The sequence below is a fragment of the Epinephelus moara genome, chromosome 16 (assembly GCF_006386435.1).
Source record: "Epinephelus moara isolate mb chromosome 16, YSFRI_EMoa_1.0, whole genome shotgun sequence".
Classification (NCBI taxonomy): domain Eukaryota; kingdom Metazoa; phylum Chordata; class Actinopteri; order Perciformes; family Serranidae; genus Epinephelus; species Epinephelus moara.
In genome coordinates this window covers 11,094,929-11,112,640 of record NC_065521.1, presented here as the reverse complement: position 1 = coordinate 11,112,640, position 17,712 = coordinate 11,094,929, and the positions used below count along the sequence as shown (strand labels likewise).

Sequence of the window (17,712 nt, the reverse complement as noted above, 5' to 3'; positions counted from 1 at the left end):
GTCACTGATGCGTGAAGCATAAATTAAGTGTTTGTGTAAGAGGTTTAAATAGAGGATGTTAGCCTCTAGTGGCACAGAAAATGAATGAATGAATTAATTCATATGACAACAAGTGTAATGAATTAATACTCCCAGGGTAAAGATGGAGGCTGATAAATCTGAGTACACAAAGCTGCAGCTGCTGTTTTGGAATATTATTATGTCATCTCATTTGTAACAGTCTCATACTTCATACGTGACCTGTGACTCAGGATTAAAGCTACAGCGTCACTCACTGGTTGTTGAGGGCTCCTCCTATATCACACTCGCAGCCTCGGCAGCCGTTCAGGTCGTGGCTCAGAGCCCAGTGTTCTGGCTAGAAACACAGAAGGACAGGCAGAGGGCAGAGTGATTGACAGAGAGAAACAGAAGAGGATCACTCAACAGACAGACAGTCCAGACAGACATGATGTATCTCTCTCCATGCTATTAAAGAGTGAGAGGGAACTTCCACTACAGTTTGACTGTCATAAGTGAGTCATACATACTGTATCTAGCTCTCTAATCCACTAAAACAACGTGCATAGCTGCAGGGCATACTGTTACTGCCCCATTTCTTTCAACTGGCATTGTAAGACTTTCTTCTCCCTCAAAAAGAGCTGACTTGACGACATGAATACTGGATTTTTTGCAGTCAGCAATTTTACTTTCTTTCTTGAGTATGTTTTGGCCGATGGATTTGTACTCTGCTAAATTTTGTGGTTTCTCTCTTTTAAGAATCTGGTCATTTCTATATAATGCTGTTCAAGTTTGTGGACAGAGCTTAATCATCTATCCAGCCTGTAGTTAGACTTGACACCTACTTGGAAAGCTCATACGAGGAGGCAGTGATGACTAACTTTTACTCTTTGGTGGGGCAGCTTCGTTTTATGTATAAGTGCAAGTTTATACTGATATTTTTACTTTTATTTCTTTTTGTTTTAAATACACTTTCACTGCAGCAACAGTAAGATGTTTTTTTTCCTAGGGGATTTTTTAATTCTGTCTAATGTTGACATTACACTTTGGCTACTAAAATGAGGCTTCACAGGGATCATTAAAACGTTAAGTCAGGATCCACTTTCGGACACGGTCCAGGCCCTGACCATTTTAGGCCTGCTGTAACCCGCACCAACCGGACAAGCCTCAAATCCCTGGGCTAAATTTAGATACAGGGCCCAGGCAGGAGCTCACATTCCTGGCTATACTATTCCTGGCTGAGAAGGTTTGGGGTAAGAGGTTAAATTATAACAGAAAGCTGATCACCACCTGACATCTCGGGCAGAGAGGGTGTTGGAAAAATATGTAAAAGAAACAGAGAAAAAGAAAATCAGCAGCGGTGGTGTTAACCAGAGGTAATAAGGTCAACAAAAGAGTCTGGTTGGGTAATAGAAAATACATCAGAAGGTTTTCAGTTCACTGTCACATCACTACCATAAAGGCTTATTTACAGGAGAAGAGAGTGAGTGGTAAGGAGAGAAAGACAGAGAAAAAGACAGACAAAGATACATGAGATTGTCCATTTAAGCCAGTATACGAGTCTTACCAAACACTGGTCACAGCTGCGTCCAGTGACAAGACGCTTGCAGAAGCAGTCTCCACTGACTGGGTCACACTGGGAGCTACCTGACACTGTTCCCCTGTGGTCACATCGGCAAGCTGGTGGCATAAGATAGAGGGCAAAACTGATGAGATTTCTCACAGATATTTAGTTACTGCAGCACATTAAAGTCAGGGGTTTAAGGTGAAGAACAAACTGCCACCACTGTCAAGCAAATTACTAAATCAATTTCTATGTGACCCTGATTGGCAGGTCAATTATTACCTAGCAGGCAAGGTTGCAATTTCCACCAAGGATGTGGGGGACATGTCCTGCTCACCACCACACCACTTATACATTTTTGTGTAATTCATCTTATTTATCCAGTCACTTTAGGTATTACTATTAGTATTCAGTATCGTAGTACATTTGTGTGAATTATATCAGAGACAATACTCACGTTGGCAACCCTGAGGGTTTTCAGCACTCAGGCCAAAGAAGCCAGTCTTACACTTGTCGCAGCGCGGCCCCTCGACATTGGCCTTGCAACGGCACTGACCTCCCACCATGCCAAGGGAGGGGTCGGTGTGACTGTCGCACATCCCTCCGTTCTGAGAGCCATCTGGGTCGCAGTCACAAGCTTTCGGACAGACCAGTGCCAGTGACTTTTAATGCACAGGAAGCAATATTTCTGCATCTTCTTCTACTCTACATGTTTCATCAAACCTTCACCAATGTTAGTGCACAGAATATGAATCAGCTTGAGAAAATTAATTCTTTGATATTTTATAAAGTCTTTTTAAATATAATTGGTTGCCAAAATTGAATAGACATGGCCTTGGGGACAAACACTTTGTAAAACTGAGCATGCAATTGCAACCCATCTCGGACGACGTAAGCAGTATATGTACCCCTTGCAATTCTGTGACAGCATATCACCAACAGGTCGTACAACAGTACAACTATAACTTAAGTTAGTTTAGCAAAGTAGTTTGACATTTTAGAAAATATGCTCATTTGCTTTCTGCTGAAAAGTTAGATTGTTTTATCTGTACGAAAACCACAATGTACAAACACACACTCACCAATGCAGACTCGTGGGTCCCTGATATCTTTAAAAGGGTCTTTGTAGTAGAAAGGTTTGCACATCTCACAGTTGCGTCCCATGGTGTTGTGCTGACAGTCATCACACACTCCTCCGCTGACATTTCCCATTGCCAAATACACCGCCATGTCAAAGTGGCACATGTTCGAGTGGCTGTTACAGTTACACTCTAGGAAAAAAAGACATTTATTTCAAACTAATTAGTCATTGCTGACGTATTGTTATTCTGTTCTCTGTCTATGGGCAGATAGAGCCCAGGTTATGATTTAAGACTTGTAAATACCCCAAACTGTCAGACACTGTTCTTTTGTAGACACATTAGCCTGCTGACAAACAATCAACTAAAAAGTGGCATAACATGTGATCTCTTTTTTCATTGTTTACTAGCTAATAAATTAATGATATGGTTGCACGGCACTTAAAGGAATACATTACCCCCCGAATGACCATTTGTTTATCAGTTACTCACCCCATGTTACATTGAATTCGTGAAGAACTCTCAGACAACTCGTGTAGTGTGATCCAAGTTTCATTTATCCAGCTGTATCCTCAGTACTTCCCAAACACATGCATTTTCACTAAAAGCATACTATTTAAAACACTTCTTCATAAACACTCTGCAGGCATGCCATTTGTCTGTGTCCGAGACCATTTATGTAGGAGTGTTTTAGATAGTAAGATATAGCAAAAACAAAAACATGGACCCCTATGACTTCATAAATTCAGTGTAACAAGGGGTAAGTAGTTGATATAAAAATGGTCATTTGCGGGGTGAAGCACTCCTTTAATGTCTACAGTGCTTCCTCTTATGCACTCACTCTTGCAGGCGTTGGTGTTGCGTCCTTCAGCTGGTCTCCAGGGCAGGTCATTGTGGAAGTCATCACACTGCTCACAGTTCAAACCCTTGGTATTGTGGTTACACACACACCTGCCATGAACCTTAAAAGAAGATGGTGGGGAGGGGAGGGGGAGTTAAAGCAATCTATATGGGATGAAGAATCATCTGCTTTGAAATTATGAGAGTAAATTACAGGACAAAAACTAAGGGAAAAACTGTAAATTAAAAGTCTCCACTGTAACTGAAGCCTCATAACTCACCATTCCTTCTATATCATCCCTGATGCCAGCGATGGGGGCACACTCCGAGGCGTGGCCATAGCAAAAGCAGTTTCCACGTACAACAAGCTCATATATGGCGTAGTAATACTTTTCTTTGATTTCAGCTCTGGGGTCCAGCAAGTTGTCTCCCAGTGTGTGAAGTTTGGTGAAGTTTACTCTCAAGTTAGTGATCTTTAGCTGGTCTGTTGGGGAGAAGACATGAAGAGAATAAATGGGAGAAGATCATAATGCTGACTTGCCTTGCCTTGCCTATGTATACAGAATAATGCTTTTATATTTTTCACATGGACACTGAGTATTAGTCAAGTTCTTTGCTGAAGTTCTCATAGGAAGGCTGGTGGTCTTATGGTGTGACACAAGTTGGTGAGGCACAGGATAAAAGTCAGCAGCTAAAAAATGGCTTAAAAACACAAATACACACCCAAACTTAACACACACTTCACAAAACCCCCTTTGAACCAGCAAGAGGAAGTCAAGGCCGATGGAGCATGACAGAACTGAGTGTGTGGCAAAGCATTATGGGTGAACAACAGTTAATGATCTTGGATGGTCTGGGGATTAGTTAATCCTCAGAGGTCTGAGGCAACTTGAGGTTACATAGATTGAGGGAAGGACAGGGAGACAGACATTTTGACCTGCAATATAAGGAAAAGCACAGGTGTATTCAATAACATTAATGATAGCTGCATTCCACTTAGGGGATACTACTACTATGACAAGTCAAAATGCCTGCTGTCACCATGTCATACAGAAGACCTTTAATAGGTGCATGTGTTATTTTTATCCTCTAAAAGTTACAGTCTTTTTAGTACCAATTTCCCACTTTGGTATTTCGCACAAAAATGACTATAACCTTTGAAGAGCTCTACCTGATTAGACTACTTCAGACTGCTTAAGTCTCTCACTCAGTACGTTTACATGACATTAGAGAAAATCAATTTATTGTGTTAGTCGGACTAAAACCAGACTTTTAAAAGACATGTTAACATATTAGTTGGACTAAAATCTTTCTAAATCTAATTTCTCAAAGTCTGTATAACACACCCAGATAATGTGATTGGGAGTCAAATTACTCCTGCATGTATACAGTCAGTCACACCCAAACTGGCCTAGGTGCTCTGTGCATGCTCCACAGTGTCTGCCCCAGGTCAAATAGCATTAAATGCGTAACAGAGGAAGAAGCCAACAACAAGGCAAAATCTACATCCAGAGCTGTGCATTTTTTGACAGACGAAATGTACAGAGCTGTAAAGTTGTCCGCCATGGTACCAGTTTGCTGCTAGTTAACCGTAGCTATCTTGTTTGTTGATTGCTTGGTCTGTGACGAAATAGGTCAACTGGAAAAAGGTCCAGAACTAACAAGGTGAAAGGGGGCATATCACAACCCATCGTAAATTGGTCAAATCAATTCCCCTCCTGTGCTTGTATACTGGGATTAAATGGCCTAGTCAAGCTGTAGCTCGCCTCAATTGTGCGTGTAAACGTTCTGACTGTATTAGCTTCAGCTGAACTTTGGAAAGTATTATTACCCAGAATGAGGACTTGAGAAATTTCTCTCCCATCTCTCACATTGGATTGCTTCAGAAAGGGATTAAGTTATGAGCAGTATAGACAGGAGGAATGATGACTATGACCAGCAACTCTGTCAATGTGCATATGAGCTTGTGAGTATTGTTCTAAGACAAACCTGAATTATACAAAACCAGTCAACAGCTACACTCTGGGAGGTTGCAGGTAGGCACAGCAATGCTTTCAGCTAAACATTGTAGATGCTAAACATGTTGATGTTTGGCATCTACAATGTTTACCATGTTACTCTTAGTTAAGGGTGTTGGCATGCTGATATTTGCTCATTTTCACGAAACACAGTACAGCTGAGGCCGATGGCAATGGCATTTGTTTTTCAAGTACAGGAAAAAGTTGAATTTTGCGCTGCTGGTGGCGCTACATGAAAAGTTAGGGGATCACCTTCCAGGGACCATAGATATCTGTACCAAATTTCATGGCAATTCAAGTAAAAGTTTTTAAGATATTACAGTCTGGATAAAAGTAGTGGACCAGCTGACCGATCAATCAACCTTAACATTAACTAGCCACGCTGCTAGTACGGTTAGTCCAAATTGTGAGGCACAAATTAGGACTTGTTTCTTTATCTTTGTCTCTTTTCAAGATCCTAAAAAGAGACAAAGATAAAGAATTTATTTGGATCCTAACAGTGTGCAGACAGACCTCCTTTGTGCCCTGCAGTAAAGTTTTTTTTGTCTTATACATGATTATTTTTGCCAAGATGCGCACACACTTTGTTCCTCTTTTGTAGTGCACATTGCAACCCAAAAACTGCAACATCACATCCATGTGACATGACAGGAAACCTGATAAGGAGATGTATTATTGGGTCTTCTACCACGCAAAACAAATGCCTTTCTTTTTCTAGATCTTAATCTAATTGTGAAAAAGAATTTATAATTTGTCAAACCTTTCAGATAGACAGCACAGCAATAATTCAGAATGAGCGGTGAAGGCGTGCTTCCATTGGCTGATTGGCATCCCTGGCTCATTCAGCAGGCCTGTGGCTATCAGCTGATTTGTCACATCCAATGATACTGCAGGTGTGCAGCAAGAATATTATAACCTGATCCTTCACCATTGTTCTGCTGATACCTTCATGCCAACACTGTTTGCAGCTGCAACTCTGCCCACCACCCTGACCGCCTCTTTATGTCAGTTTTTTGATGTTGGTATTAACTAAAAATGTGATTTTCATATATGTTTAAGGAGGATTAGCTCTCTAGCTGAATTATCTTTGCTGCTTGAATTTTTTTGAGAGCTGCCTCAAAACGAACCTTATCTGCAGAAGCTTATTGTATAACCATTTGCTATAAATAGTTGATTCCTTGACGTAGGTGTCTCTGACTGAACTGAACAGTTTGTCCATATAACCTGCAATGAGGAAATTATAAAAGCAAGACACCATCCAAATGTCATCAGTGACTTTCCTGTTCATTTACAGCAGAGGAAAAACACAAAAATGACCATTGATCATGGAATGTAGTGTTGAGATGATGCTACCCACATCCTGCCTCTTTATCCTCTCAAACTATTTGGAGAGAGTTCCTATAGGGAGAAAGATAACTCCTTTCCAGAGATATTTGTCCGTCTCTTTACACTATCAATCTGCCAGAACATTCTGTGCTGATACAGTCCAGCTGTTCACCTGTAGTCATCAGCAAACACACACACACTAATGCAGATGTACCTAAACACACAAGCGTACCAAAACTTGACACACAATGTCACACGGGTACATACACCTTTCCTTTCTTTGTCATGCACAATCACTGGCACTGTTCCTCTCCTCAGGGGGCCGACTTTCCCAACAGTAGAGGAAATTTGCCTTGGCCACTGATAGGCCACAGACTGAATACAAATTATAAACTGTTATAATTATTACCCACATTAAAAACTACTGGTTCTCATGTAGTAGAATTGGAAATAACTCTTCTTATAACACTTAGGATAAGTAAATGGGGCAGAAAATGTGGTAATTTTACTATAAATTTGCATCACCATCATTACCAACATGATGAATGTAAGGACTATGAAAAATGATAACTTATCATCAGAGCAGCTGCAGCCTGCATTGAGTCCTCTTAAAAAAAAAAAAAAGTCCTCCCTCACAAAAAAGGAAATGCCCTGGTCATGACCAGCATTTAGAGACATTCTAGCTTCCTGAGTTTCCTGTCATTTTAAATCCTGTTGGAGATGGATGAAATGTTTCATAGGAGGCTTTATTTTTGTCCAAACTCTGACCCTACCCTGCTGACTTTATCTGCAGTAATAGAACCCCTGTCTGACAGTCAAGAGCTTAACCCTCCAGCTCCACTGCGCTAAGACACTGTCTGTTTCTTGGCACCATTAGCTTTCCTGTGTGCATTGTTCCCATGGATGCACACAGGACTATCACTGGATTACTTACTGGTTTTACTTTAAAATACCAAGGAAATGCTGTGAGTAAGTTAGACAGAATGTAGCAAGTCACTTCTTCCCAGTTTGTTTTAGCGAAGAGACTTGGACAGAAGACTGTGTATTACCCCTAAAAGGCTCTTCCCGTCAAATGCTTTAGTTTATAGATTGCTAAGAATGGGTGGATTACGAGATAATGGACCTCTGGGCACAGACATGGAGGAAGCCCCACCACCTCTCCTACACAGGAGCAGGACACACACACTTTATGGTGTTTTTTGTTGTTTTGTATTTCTTTGTGGTAATGTGTGTCTCTTTGTGGTAATGTGTGTCTCTTTGTGGTTGTTTGGTGTCTGTGGTTGTTTTGTGTTTCTTTGAGGCTGTTTTGTAACTTTGTGGTTGTTTTGTGTCTCTTTGTGGTTGTTTTGTGTCTCTTTAAGGTAATTTTTCGTCTCTTTGAGGTATGTTTTGTCTCTTAAAGGAATTTTTACGTCTCTTTGAAGCAATTTTGTGTCTCTTTAAGGTATTTTTGTGTTTGTTTTGATACTCTTTCTAGTTATTTTGTGTCTCTTTGAAGTATTTCTGTGTACTTTGTAGTCATTTAAAGTCTTACTAGTCGGTATGTGTTAATTTGAGTGACATTTTGCAGGTGAAGAGTAGAGACAGGGCTATGATTTGTGCTAAGGTCTGTTAATCAAAGAGGCAGGATATGAACAGAGAGGAAGGTTTGTCTAAACTCATGGCATAAAGTCTCTAACTCAAATGATGCAGAAACAAATAAAAAGCTACCAAACAGGATTGACTTTGGATGTTGATTCATTGTCTTGACAACAGCAGACAGTAAATATTGATTGCTCAGCTGTCAGGGGGTCAGGGGTCTTCACGTGGGCCAGTTGCAGTGAGATATTTACCATCAGAACAAGACAACCTCTGCTGCTGCATTGGAAACCAAGCTCGGGTTTCTGGGAAAAGCTCTAATGTCCTGCCAGTCTAAACATGAGGGCTAGGACATTGAGGCTGTGTGGGAGAGAAACAGCTGCTTTTCACATCTCTCCATGTCTCCCACACAGCAGGGCCATGTTTCACACCCCAGAGAGAGGGGCTGTTACAGTCCGTAATGTGTCACAGCTGGGTAACAAGAGCTAATTGTGTCGGCTGGAGTTTGATTTACGGTGACAAATGTGACGACAGCTTGCAAAGGAAAGGGATAATACTTTCTGTGGAATAATTTATTAAACTTAAAGTCAAACAGAAATTACATTTCTGAACACTAGATAAAGTATTATGATACTGCAGCTACTGTGCTTTTTTTTTCTTAAGAGAATAACTGTAGAGAAGGCATCTAAGTTTCGAGCCTCTGGGTGGATGTTTCTCAGGGCAGTGGTAGACTGGTACCCAAGGGTCGGGGCTGGCTAGGAGATGTACTGTCAATTCTTTGTCCAGATGTTGTGATGGCAAATGATCAGACTCACAGGAGCAGGAAGCTCTTTAACCTTTGCACTTGGTCGACTACTTGATTTGAATCACGACAATATGAAACACAGATGTTGCACCAGTCAAATGAAAGTACTGTCATGGTCAGTTGGAACCAAGCATCCTCGCTGCCTGGAGACGTGGTCAACTTTTGGGGTAATTACACTTGAAACAAAATATGTCAAAACAAATATAAAGGATTTTCAGTTTGATTTCCTAAATGTAATATTTCATGTAATATGGCTTGGTTTCTGTCACTATCTCCACAAGGCATAAGCCTGGAGGGGATCATGTGTTCAGTTGTATGTGTGTGTTGTTATCCACTAAAGCTATGTACAATACAAGATGAATATAAACTCCTATTTTTGTTATCTTTGCTGTCAACTTAACTGTAAGGAAGCCAGGATGGACAATTCAATTTAAATCTTCTTTGTTTGGGAGGTTAGAGGGAGGTAGGAAGGGTTTTATTGGACATTGTGTCAGAGGTTTGTCACCATATAGCCTGTCTACTCTGGTTACACCTTAATAATATAACCTGCATTCCACTACTGTAATGAATACATGTTGGACACACAGCATGTCCCGTACTCCCTGTTCTCCACCCACATGTCCCCAGGCACACCTGGTGGAGAGCTACAATCTATTGTGTGCACTCTTCTAGTTTAAAGTATGATGTATTTCATCATATGTCTGTAATAACATCTTATTTTTACAACATGTGCTGAACTTCAGCTGGCTGTAGGGCTTTCATAACCCCTTACATCAACCAGCCTTCTGAGTGCAAAGCAACATTAACACACCAACAGAGGCACACTCAAACATGAAGGGAATTTTTGTCTCTTTAGCTCAATTTTTTCCCCTTCACCCTGAATTGTTATACAGCTTCAATCTGCTGTTAAAATATGATTGTGACCTACTCTGGATGCTGGGGCTGTATGGATCCTCAATCTTGATGGCTGGATCCAACACTCTGTAGATGACCTAGGCCATAATATATGTACATATTATACACACACATTACATATTCAAAGTATTCAAGACTTGAAATAATAATAAGATAAGCAGTGACAGATTAAGCATGAATCTGAATCAGACTTTGTACTTTGTGGTCTGCATGTCTGAACAGGGTTTAATGTGTGCACTATAGAGTTGGCACAGTGGTAGAGGGTCATGGGAGGATGCGAATGAAGCAATATTACATCAATTGGCCAAAGGGGGGCGCTATAGCAACCGACTGAAATTGCAAACTTTGAATGGGTATATCTCATGCCCCGTATGTCGTAGAGACATGGAACTTTGCACAGAGATGCCTCTCCTCATGAGGAACAAATTTGCCTCAAGAACCCATAACTTCCGGTTTTATAGATTTTCCGCCATTTTGAATTTTTTGAAAAACACTTCAAATTGATCTCTTCCTAGGAAGTTTGATCGATCTGCATGAAACTGGGTGGACATAATCTAGGGACCAATATCTAAAGTTCCCTCTTGGCAAAAGTTGGAAAACTTACTAAAACTGAGCTTCTATAAGGCAATGAATATTGCGGAGGGCGTGGCTCATCACATAAAGGTGTGTAACATCTCAAGGGTTTCACCGATCACCTTTGTAGGCATATGACCACACATAATCTGAGGGGACCCCTCCATTATTGACCCAATCAAACAAAATGGGGGCACTAGAGAGCTAATTTCTTGTCTAGGCCTAACCGCCATGTCGATTTTTACTAAACTTGGTCGATATGTAGAACAGGACGCCTCAAGGTGACTGGAGAAATTTAACTCTAATCTAATCTATAACAACAGAAAAATGCTTAAAAATGGCTAAAATGCGACCGATCGCTGTGGCTCCCTCTGTGGCCAAATGTTTTGGGGGGGTTTTCTAATTTCTGGTATGACTAAGTCATGGTATAGTATGCTGTACTCAATGGACTAGTTTTGATATAAAAACGAAATCAAACATTTTGTGGGTCTATAAAATCAGACCTCCATCCATTGTCTATGAAGCAGCTCCAGACTTTATATTGTATGATATCACAAGGTTGACTTACTTGTGTGGTTTCTGGCTTTGAGAGAGAGTAGTCCATGTTAAAAAATAATGACTGAACTTTCCTTGGCCACAGAGATAGCATATTGGAGTTCTTAATTTAGGTGGTGTACCCCTTTAAATTCAGAATCTGTTGAATTAAACTGTCTATAGGATAAGGACTGAATTGGAAACTGACCATGAGATGCGCTATGCAAGTCAATTTTTAAAGAAAAGGCTTGGCCGTTTTGAAAATAAATCTTTTTTCGCTTTTTTGATGAGAGCTGGATAAAAAGATCAATACTACTCTCATGAGTAGAGTGAAATCTATCTTCTCATCTAATTCAAAGTAAGAAAGCAGATCTATTCCTTCATGTCAGGTCTTGTGTGGCTAAACCCATCAAAACTTTAGATAAAATTAAAAAATTAAACAATTTACCTGTCAAATTTGTATTTTTATTCACTAAACAATTTTTGGAGTCTACGCTGAACAAACAATTTGACCTGCTCTATTCCACTAACTAATCTCTCACCTCTCCCTCCGTTGAGGGCTCAATGTCAGAGTAGCGTGACTCACAGATGACATCATTAATGTTACGCAAAGGACCCTGGGAGACTCCGGGAAAGGTGGAAGCGCAGTCATGGGAAAAGTAGCGGTAAATCTGCCACGTACGACCAAAATCTGCAGATCGTTCAATCAGCATGGCTGCCGGACGGAAGGTCTGCAAGAGAAGAATGTCACAGACCAAAGTTGATGTTTATGTTCATGTTCAGGTACTTGGTAATACGGTAATAAACTGATGACAAGAGCTTTTAAGCTACCTTAAATGTCATAACCAGGTGAGTGAAATGAAACTCTGCCTCCAGATCCAGCTGAACAAAGACATCTGACTTTCCTGGGAGACAAAGTGACAGAGACACATGTTATGTTTGCACAAAGCCAGCATTTTCCTTTACAGCCAATGACTGTCACTTATGTTATATAATAATTTATAAACCTTTGCTCTGGTTTTCCATCTATATCATCTATTTCTGACAAATGGATGACAGAGAATAAGGGCCAGCTGCAGTAAGTGGAGTAGCAACCAAGCTTTTGGCTAAAGGAATGGCATCTTGACAGGAAAAGGCACTCAATCTTGGCAGGAGAAATGGAGAGAGCGTGCTGGAAAAGCCCACACACTTCCTGAGTTGTAGAGCACCAAATACTCTGAAGGACCACTTTCACTCTTGTTCTCTGTGTTTTATATTACATGTGCAGCACAAAGCCAAGAGGACTTTCCCACCCCTGCGTACTAACACAGAAATGTGGCACCATGTGAATTTTGTAATTTACAACTTTACTTTTAAAGTGGTGATCTGAAGACAAACCACAAACCAGCTCTTTCATACACACACGTGAAAGGGAAAAAAAAAATGTTTTGATGCCTGCTCAGTTACATGTTTTGTGAAAATTCATGTTCTACACACATTCATAATTTGTGGGGAATCACCTTTTTAACATTTATAGCATGGAGGTAATGACAGTGTGAATGCGTATGGCACACAGTACTTACCTGAGGCATGATAGGAAAAGCTCAAACCATAGGTCAACCTACTTATTAAAGCTCCTAATACCTGTGAATGTTTCTTGATGAGTAAACAGATAACTGTCACAGTAAAGCTGACCTTTCACCTTTTCGATATAAAACATCACAACTTCATAATTTTGCTGAATAGCAAGTTGTATGCTTTGAGCGCTAAGAGGAAACTGAGCCTGGATATTTTCAATGGTGAATCAAGAGTCAACACATACAAACAGGTGTGACGTGGTTAAGTTAGCCTGTGCTTTTGGCAGCCAGGCATTTACAGTGGCCCATAACTTAGAAATAGTGCACTGAGCATTGAGCCTGGAGCCTCTGTAAACAGGTCATTTAAACAGGTTTATTTTTAAAAATAGCTGAGCTAACTAATGGGTCAATTTCCCAAACCAGAACAACAAATACATGCACACACAGGCAGCAACACCTCCGTAATCAACCACAAATCAACAGCTGACAAGGCACAGGAAGGAAAAGATGGAAAAGAAAGAGGAGGAAGGGTGTGACACAGCTACAGCGGAGGAGAAAGAGAGAACAATTCAAAGAGTAAATCTTAAGCCTTGCCAATAGAGAAGTTTGGTGGGCGTGTCATACATACTAAATTGGAATGGAAAAGACACACACACAACCAACACATGCAGAATGCACCTTATCTTTTTTTTTGTTTAGCTGACACTGACCCACAGTGCCTATACTGCCTGCATGTCTGCATGCAATCCCATGAAATCGTAATTCCAATTAATAAATGCACACAATCGAACCTCTGTAATCCATATCAAATGGGTGCACTGTGCCACCAGTACCATGGAAACACTACAAAGATGCCAGGGAAAAGCAGTAGCAACCAGGAGTAAAAATAGCCACTTTACTTCCTGTCCCCCTTCTTCTTCTTCTTCTGTTTCTCTCTGTTCTATTCTGGGCCTGGCACTACTGCACAGTGCTGTCATCAACAGCACTCCATAACAGTAACATGGCTCACAAACAGCTGAAATGAGCCTTGTGTCCAACTTTCTGGACAAAGTTTTACAGCCACTCTTTGTCATTGTGAGTGAAATAAATCAGCTCCACTGTGTCTCCCTCCCTGTCCTCACTACTGTCCCTCACTTAGTCTTGAATACTCCCCCAACTTTAACTTGTATCTTTTACTTTTCTCCTCTCCCTGTCATCCCTCTTCTCTCTCTCTGTGAGATGCCAGAGCAGGGCCTACTCTGTTATTAAGCCCATCTGTAGCTGGTCAGAGGTTGTTGGTCGCTGTGTGTATGTGTGTGTGTGCAAATGTAATACTGCTTTTAAAGTTCTCTGTAGCTACCAGTTTCTTACTGTTCGTGGTTTCAATAAACTTTTAGGATCTTGTTCCTTTTCCAATTTTTTCCCTCTTTCCAATCAAATTATTTCTGCTTCAAGATATCCACTACCTCATCTTTTTATTTCCCTTCATTTTCTCCCCTCTATCTCACCATCTTTCCCATTCTTCTCTATAATAATAAGAGCTTTAACAAGCAGCACATTTAAGAAGGGGCCATATTAAGTTTGTCACATAACAAACTTTGGCAGGGTACAGGGCTGATTCAAAACATACCGTATGAGCAGTGTGTTTGTTCATGCTTTTAGGACACCATTCATTATTTCAGCCTTAATTAAAGGTTCAGTGCAAATTTGTAGCCATGAACGTGGCAGCTGAAATCACACTGTTACTAATAGGTTGCTGAGTAAATCAAGTTCTCTACAAAGTTTTCTTATCCCAAACACTAAGTACTGAGATGGAAGTATACAGGGATTTTATATACTGTGCATAACATATTCTACTGTGCATAATATCTTTTAGCTTCTGTTTATACTGTACATTGCAGTCCCCTCTCTCTAGCAGTACTTCATTGGTCTATTATTCATTTTGTACACTAGTTTATCTTCATACATATGTCTATATGCGCTTTTGCTACTGTTTGCAGTGCAGTGGTTGTATGCCAATGTTTGTACTTACTTTGTGCAATGGCAATACATTTGAATATAATCTAAGGCCATATAACAGTGATGCTTGCTGAATAGTTTTGAAATGCATGAATGCAAACCTGACTGCATAGTCCATTACACTAAAGTGTATCCATGCTTGTTAAAGATCATTTCACACAATCCTTTGTGCATTGCCCTGTTCACTACAACAAGATATAGGGTAGTACTTTCTAATAAGGTACTCTTTATAAAACGGGTTTAAATATTCTAACTATTCTATTCTATTCTATTCTAAGGGCTCTATTGATGTTAACAGATCATTAACTAATGCTTCACAGATCAGCAATGAGTCATTGAGTATAACTTGTGGCATGACAGGTGTATTTGTTTGCTCTTTCCTTATACATTTGTACTTTTTTATTGAAAAGGTATACCATGCAGGATTTTCTTAGACAATGGCCTCTAGTTTCCCGGCGCGGCGCAGGGTGGCGAATCCCGCGCAGAGCTAGTTTCGAGCAGCACAACCCGAGGCGCGCTCAGTTTGGTAGTTTGGCAGACCAAGGTGCGCTGAGATGGGTGTGGCGGCGCAGCAGGGGGAGGTGTCAACAGATCCAGCTTGGCGCAGTGACAGTTTCGTGCCAAAAGGCTTCGCCAGCTGAAACCAGGTCTACTGTCAGTGCAGGGGGAGCGCAGCCGGTGTAAGTGGAAGTTTGGCTGACCGGTGGACAGTGCGTACACGTCACCAAAATCTCACAGGCAGGTTTCCAGAATATCAGGCACATTAACAATGCAATAAATACCCACAAAACCACTAATCTGTCATCTTAGAAAAGTCAGAAGAAAAGAAACAGAGTGAGACTGCGAGAGAGAGAGAGAGAGAGAGAAAGAGAGAGCGCGCGGGCACGAGAGAGAGCCTGTGGAGGTCTGACTGCAGTTCCATATATTCGGACACTGCGAGCTTGGACCTCCCGGACCAAAACATCAGTTTCCTCCTGGGAGAAGTTTGGCCGTCTAACGCTGCTGCTCTCTTCTGCCATGGTGAATTGAGTTAACTCTCATTACGCCTTCGCGCAGCGCATTTAAGGGCGAGGAGAGGGGCTCATTTGATTGGTGTGATGTGAATCGGCTGTGTAAAACCCACTCCACGCCTTCTCTCCTCCCTCTTTCCGACTTGCACAGGTAGGAGGGACGGAGGTGGGAAAGAGGAGTAGCTGCGCCAGCGCGCATGGTGTGCCAAACTTGCAAAATCCGCCTGGCCACACCCAGTTGGCGAAGCGCAGGTGCACTGCGCCTCCGCCTCGCCCGGTCTGCGAAACTAGAGGCCTAGAAGTGTGTGGCAGTTTATTTATCTGCAGAGACTCTGACCTCTGCCTGTATTTTCTTATTTCCTTCTTATTTCGCTGTGGTTGGGCTGCAACCTTTGAGCAGTGGTGTGTAGCAGTGTATCATACAGCTGCTAAAGCTACGTTTTTACGTCAGCATCTGACGCTGAAATCACTGACCAAGCAGCAGAATTTGAGGACTTGGGAATGAGAATGGGCTGGTACTAAAGGAGATGATGGTAATGAAGAGTGACACAGAGTTGGCCTGTTGTCTTTGGAAAAGGTAAAGTTCTGGTAGCTAGCTTAGTTAGCTTGCTAAAGTATCTGCTTTCTATAATAACAAATGTAATGTTTGGTCAATAGTAAAGTGGCTTGCAGTGTATGTACAAGTAGTGTAGGGAGAAGGGGCTTAGTGTGAGGGTTGTGTTTACATACAATACGTGACAATTCCTGCCCAGTATACCTTTAATCATTATAAAGATTATATTAACAGTTTATAAACCTTTTATACAGGCTGCCTTAAAATAAGTGTCATCACATATTATTTTGGTTTAAAACTGGATTTTGCTGATCAAACCAAGTACACCTGAGTGTGAGACGGGTGATTAAAGCAGTAGGTACAGATGGATGTGGGCAAAACAGAAGTCAAAAATTATACTATATTTAATTTTATTTAAATAACTGCGTATTTTCTATGCAGAATAAAGGTGACCACTTAATCTCCTCACCATTCTCAGACTGCCACCACGACTTCTTGCGGTGAGGTTTGAAGGTGGTGATTACGTTCTCTATCCGGTGATTGATGGTGTTGTACACCGGGTCATATGGCCGCCTGGAGTCACAGTCAAAACACTTTTTCTCATCCTGCAGCAAGATAAGAAAAAGGTCAGGGTCACATGGTCAAAGGGGAAGGACCCCAGGGATCAATGAGAAACCCAAAATTCTAATTTGACTTTATATCACCAGTGTATTCAAACACAATGTCACACACACACACACACACACACACACACACTGACCTGCAGATGACTGACAATGCAGTAGGGCTCTTTTCTCCTCATCCCGCATGTGGACGAGGCCTTGAGGTTCTTCTCTCGTCCAACCAGCAAGTTCCCCGTTGCTGGGTAACAGCTGCCATGGGCACAGCCGTGGCTGTGGTCAGGCTCCTGGCCAATGGCTGCAGCCAGGACTGAAGGGACAGAAACAGGAAAAATGGATTACAATAAACAGGAAAAGGCAGTGCAGAGTGGCATCGTCCCCTAATAGAGGACCCATTCACAAGCTTGTGTTGGCAAATACATTTGTTGAAATCAGTGCCCTTCTTTCTGTCCTAAAAAAGAGATGACATCAAAAGTTCATACTGCTTCCTGAGGAACTGAAGGACTCCAGGATGGAAAGTGAAACTGCAGGAAACTCTAAAGGAAGCTAAATTTGTAGGCTGGGTTGGGAAGAAGAAGGTTTTGTTAACTTGTTGGAAGACTACAGACTTATTAGAAAGACGGTGTCTCCTAAGGTGAAGCTTTTGTTGTTTATTGCTGTTTGTTTGTTTTTGTTTGTTATGAGCTCACCAAGCAAATTCCTATCATGGATGGGTTTTACAGTTAGGCACATTTCAGAGATTTGTG

The 17,712-nt window shown here is 41.3% G+C and overlaps 1 protein-coding gene across 1 annotated transcript in view; it reads right to left on the bottom strand.

Moving 5' to 3' along the window:
- The window catches only part of lamb2 (laminin, beta 2 (laminin S)), a 44,754-nt gene that overhangs the window by 21,499 nt on the left and 5,543 nt on the right, over positions 1–17,712 (bottom strand). The window contains exons 2-12 of the mRNA XM_050063844.1: positions 17,107–17,276; positions 16,816–16,951; positions 12,061–12,134; positions 11,772–11,960; positions 10,136–10,199; positions 3,762–3,964; positions 3,482–3,602; positions 2,644–2,832; positions 2,019–2,198; positions 1,565–1,677; positions 276–355 (exon numbers count right to left, since the gene is read on the bottom strand). Of these exons, the coding sequence (XP_049919801.1) occupies positions 276–355; positions 1,565–1,677; positions 2,019–2,198; positions 2,644–2,832; positions 3,482–3,602; positions 3,762–3,964; positions 10,136–10,199; positions 11,772–11,960; positions 12,061–12,134; positions 16,816–16,951; positions 17,107–17,276 (1,519 nt within the window). The remainder of the gene's footprint in view (positions 1–275; positions 356–1,564; positions 1,678–2,018; positions 2,199–2,643; positions 2,833–3,481; positions 3,603–3,761; positions 3,965–10,135; positions 10,200–11,771; positions 11,961–12,060; positions 12,135–16,815; positions 16,952–17,106; positions 17,277–17,712) is intronic.